This window comes from Beta vulgaris (genome assembly GCF_026745355.1).
Source record: "Beta vulgaris subsp. vulgaris cultivar EL10 chromosome 5 unlocalized genomic scaffold, EL10.2 EL10_2_Chr5_s1, whole genome shotgun sequence".
NCBI lineage: Eukaryota > Viridiplantae > Streptophyta > Magnoliopsida > Caryophyllales > Amaranthaceae > Beta > Beta vulgaris.
In genome coordinates, this window is record NW_026611041.1 from 104175 (window position 1) to 109345 (window position 5171).

At 37.0% G+C, this 5171-nt stretch overlaps 1 protein-coding gene across 1 annotated transcript; it reads left to right on the plus strand.

Moving 5' to 3' along the window:
• Positions 1-4: 4 nt before the first annotated feature.
• LOC104908053 (SWI/SNF complex subunit SWI3A) lies at positions 5-4206 on the plus strand (the record flags this gene model as incomplete). The annotated part of the gene is made up of 4 exons (XM_057392327.1): positions 5-133; positions 1186-1405; positions 3365-3528; positions 3707-4206. Coding segments are annotated over 4 exons (708 nt in total), but the record flags the coding sequence as incomplete, so codon positions are not given.
• Positions 4207-5171: the final 965 nt, after the last annotated feature.

Sequence of the window (5171 nt, forward strand, 5' to 3'; positions counted from 1 at the left end):
TCATCATAAGGAGAATGATCATCATCAGGAAATTGTTGAAAAGGAAAACACCAGAGAGGTTGAGAACTTGGAGCCACCTTCAAAGAAAAGCCGCGTTGATTCTTCAGATCCTAGTAGATCCTTAATGGAACAGGTCCGAGCTTCTGATCTTAAGACTTTTGGCAATTATAAACCATGTTGTTAGAATCATTCAACACTAGTGATTTAAAAAGAGCTCCACTAAGGGCGGGTAAGGATGGTAAAACATATGGTTTTATGGTTAAAGACAATAAGCGATGCAGTTTCACCCCTAACTTCCTGTTACACTTGCATACTTGATTGAAAAGCCGCCAGCTACTTTATTTCAGATAGACCCTCTCTTTCTTGCTCTCACTCTCTTTTTTTTAGGAGGGGGGGGGGGGGGGGCGGGGGGCGGTGGAGGGCTGGGATGCTGGGTCATTGAAGTTGATTTAAATATATTAGGAATGAGTCGTCTTGAAAGCTCTTTGTGATGTTGAGCTTTTTTGATGGCTCTAGTACTTGGAGTGGGATCATGTATAACATATTTAGTGTATTCAACTATTATCCTTAATGATAGAACCGCTTTCTAAACCTTACTCTCTTAAAGGAAATAAACAGTGTCCATGGTGTCAAAACAAGGCTGCATCGTAAAGGTTTTCAAATCTACCGAACCGATATTACCCGCATCGTAAGGTGTAAAAAAACCCGCATTTTAGGTGGGTTTTAGGGATATTTCCCGCATCACTGTGACCGTTACCGCGACCGTGACTAAAATCGTATTTTTGAACCGGCAGTGTCTTATTGGGGGTTATGGGTACATATTTCACCTGCATATATTTGGTATACATATTTACAGTGTCATGAATGTTATTTACATCACTGAAGAATCTTTGAAACATTTGCCTCTCTTGAGACTCCCAACTCTTTTATCCCTTTTAACACTGTTTTTGAGGGGGTGGGGGGAATTGGTTAGCTGGCAAGAATATGTTTCTTGGTGCCACGAACAACTATAAGTAGATTGATTCTGGTAGCCTATGATTGTAAAGTATTGCTTTCCTATACAAATAGGAAGTGTTGGTTGAATAACTAGAAGCAAATTATCCCCTAATAATTCAAGCTTAAACTTGCCCTGTAGTAACTGTTGATTCTGCTCATTAGTGGTAATTCTGATCTTAATTTTATCAGGTAGCTCTCATTTCTACCATGGTTGTTCCTCAAGTAACAGCGGCAGCTGCTAATGCTGCCATCTTAGTTCTATGTGATGGGAACCCTTTGTTGAGGGAGATTTTCTATTCAGATGAACATATTTTCATAGATGAGCAGAAATCTGGTAATCTTAATACAGAAATGGAAAGGGCTTTTCAATCTGAGAATACAGAGACGAAGGACGCATCTCATTCATCAGGTATTTTACACAGCACATCATATTCATGGCCATGTTACTAGATTCATATGAAAAAGGGGGTTTCGCACATTTGTATGAAAAAAGGAATCTTTTTTGGCCTGTGCCCAACAGTTTAACTATTTCAACTTGGCTGAGATCCTCACTCTGGTGATGACCTATGGTTTTACTAATTTCATTTTCATGCCATGAGGTTTTAGAAACATCTCCCCTTGGCCATTTGGTGCTCTTAGTTTTAAAATTATTGTTCCGTTTAGTAATCTAACATTAATTTGCCAGTCTCTTCTTTCAAGTAATTTGTCATTACAAAAAATGAAATAGAAATTGAGCCGACAAACATTACGTATTGGGTCGAGTTTGTATTGTATCGACAGTGAAACACTAAACCTAAATAATCGTTTTAACCGTATCCTTTCTAATACTCTTTTCATCCCCTAAAGCCTTTTCCACTTTTGTGCACAACGACTGTGGAAAGCTGTTGTGGTTGGCCTTTGTTGAGTGAACTATCATAGTAGAGTAATTTGACACTCACAAAATTGTATGAGTTAAGGGGAAATGATAATACTCCATCCGTCCCATAATATAGTGCCTACTTCATTTTTGGTGGGTCAAACTTTAAAATCTTTGACCGAATATTTTCATTTGTATATATAAAAAAACATATTTATGTGGAATCTTGTTAGATTCGTCTTAATGTGTTTTCATAATATCAACTATTTATATTTTTTTATTAATACAGAATTGAAGATATTAAAGGTCAAAGTTACGTCTCGGAGACCGTGTAAAAAAGAAACAAACATTATATTATGGGACGGAGGGAGTATTATTAAGTTCTATGAGGAAATGTGCAATATGTAATGGCAATGAACAAATAAGGTAATATGGGAAAGGTTTTGAGGACGGAAAGAGTTATATTTTGGAGGTTCCACCCCCCGCACCCCCCCAATGGGCACTTTCTTTTTATTAATATAGTTAAATACTTAAATGTTAAATCAACAAGTTCTCCATGTATTGAGTTTTTCTTTATTACAATTATGGTCCATCTGTAAAATTTCTAATATAATTTGACCAATTTTCATGGTCACTAATAAATATCCTTTGAGATGTTTAAACATGAAAGGGTTGAATAGGTACTTATTAGTAGTTTTCAGCCCGACAAGAAAATGAAGAATATTTTGTGAAATACATGAAACCTTGAGGACATTTACACCCCAGTCAGAGCAATTTAAACACATCCATATGTAATTAATGAAATTTCTCAACACTAAAGTGGAACTAATGAAAGTACAAAGCACCAAATGATAACTACTAAAACCTCAGGGCATCGAGAATGAAACTAGGGAAACCACAGGGGACAAAGGGGAATTAAACTAAACCTCAGGGCACTGAAGCACAGGGATGACAATTTAAACACACCCAAATGTAATTAATGGAACCACTCAACACTAAAGTGGAATTAGTGACAGTAAGAAGCACCATATTGGTAAGTACTAAAACCTCAGGGCATTGAGAATGGAACTAGTGAAACCACAGGGGACAAAGGGGAATCAAACTGAACTTCAGGGCACTGAAGCACAGGCCCTGTTTTCATCAGAAGGCATAGTTCAGCAAAAATAATTTTTCGTCATAGAAAGGAAAATAGGTGGAAGTACAATGTTACATGATTTACTAGTGTGATTTGGGCAGAAACATCCTCATCATCCCACAAAGGGTTACAAACAGCATAAGGGAGGATGGCTCATTAGGTGTTCAGGTGGACAGCGATTGGTTGTTAATAATGGGTTAATTTAGAAAGTTATTCTGAGTCTCTACATTATAGGAATGTGGCAAACCCCCTTTATTTATAGCAAATCTTGTGAGTCTGTACATTGTAATGGCTGCGTATGCTGCCTGATTACTTATCTGATTTATACATTATCCTTGAATATCAGTTTTTCTTAGTCACTTAAATGTCTTCTGTAGAGATTGACAAAATATCACCAGCAGGGAATTCCATTCCCCTAGCCCTACGGATGAGAGCAGCAGTTGCCACAGCACTTGGAGCAGCTGCTGCGCATGCCAAATTATTGGCTGATCAGGAAGAAAGGGAGATCGAACACTTGATGACCTTCATTATTGAGGCCCAGGTAGAAATTCATCATTGTCTCCTCTTCAGCTTTAATCTGAACTTGTTTGGGAAAACATTGAGCTTCGATACTATATAAGTCCTGGATACATTTATGATTTATCTACCCTTGCTCAATCTTCGACTCTTGAAAGTAACATCAACTGTCAATGTCTATTGTTTTTATGAATTCTGAGCAGGTGAAGAAATTGCAACGTAAATTGAAGTACTTTGAGGATCTAGAGCAGATTATGGAGAAGGAACATGCACTATTAGAGGAGTCAAAAGATGATATAATTGCACAGAGGGTAGCCACTTTGCGAGTACTTTTTAGTACAGGAATATCTCGGCCAAGGGATCATAATTGGTTGATACAGCCCTCCAGTAGTGTATGACACCTGGTTGCACTTTTTTTTTAAAGGAATGCAGAGCTCCTGTGAATGCGCATTCTCTGTGGCACTATAGGATGTAGGATTTTGTGTTCCTTCGTGTTGTATCTATAATATTCTGAACCCCATTCGGGGACTAGCCAGGAAAAACAGCAAAGGAGGCCTTGTGAGAAGACAAAAAAGAGACGCGGAGCAGTCATTGAAAATTTAGCTTCAAATGTACACTGCGTGTAAAGTTTAGAATTATACATGTTTTTGGATGATGGTTGTATTTCATAATTCATATGATTACCAAGGCAATTATCAGACTAGTTTTTGCGTAAAAACTTGCAGGGCACCTCAACTCTGATAAACGAAAAAGTTAGACATAGATGTAGTTACTAGTAAGCAAATTTCTCTAGTATCAATTACGCTACACGGTAATGGATCTATTTGAGGTATTTTAGGTGTTTAAAATGATAAGTTGTTAAAACATGGTGTGTTTGGGAAATATCTAAAATGAAATTTTAGTTCCTGAATTGACTGAAATTGACAAGGTAAAGTTTTTCACGTTTTAAAATCAGGTATCTAAAATCTTGGATAATCTTTTAACTTATTTCATAGTTTAATTATCTCATAGTTTAATGTCATTCTCCAATACTGCTCCTCCGTTGTTGGTCTTTGATCCTTTCACTGCATGTCTTCTCCAATTTGTGCATCTTATTTTCTCGAATTAGGTACCATGTAATTTCGTTGTTCTTCTCCTTGAAATCGCCATATGATTTTTCTTGCAATTTTATGCGAATTTCGTTCTTTATTTCTCTATTTTTCTGAATGCTTCTGGGTTACTTTCCCTTTGTATTTCATGTATCTGATATAGAGAGGAGAAACACATTGAGTTGAATGTACAAAGAGCAAATAAAGAGAATGCACCCTTAAACTGTGGTTAGGATGGTTTCTTATGAACAAACACTTGAATTTAGATGAGAATTTATGTGGTTAGGATGGTTTATTGTGATACGAAAGTGGTATATCATGTGTGAATTTATGTATATAAAGGAAACTTTTCACTGAGTGTGATACTTTGGTTAATTTGTGCTCTTGAGTTATATGAACGAGAGCACTGATCCAATTAATTATGAATGCCGATGATGTCAGGCCACACCAGGCTCTGCTTTTTTGAGCGAGGGAGAGGTCTATCAGTAAGGAATTATATACCACATATGTCTTTGGTGAACTTACACATCCTAGGAAACGTAAGGGATAGCACTAATGCTCTATTCCCACCATCGCTCTT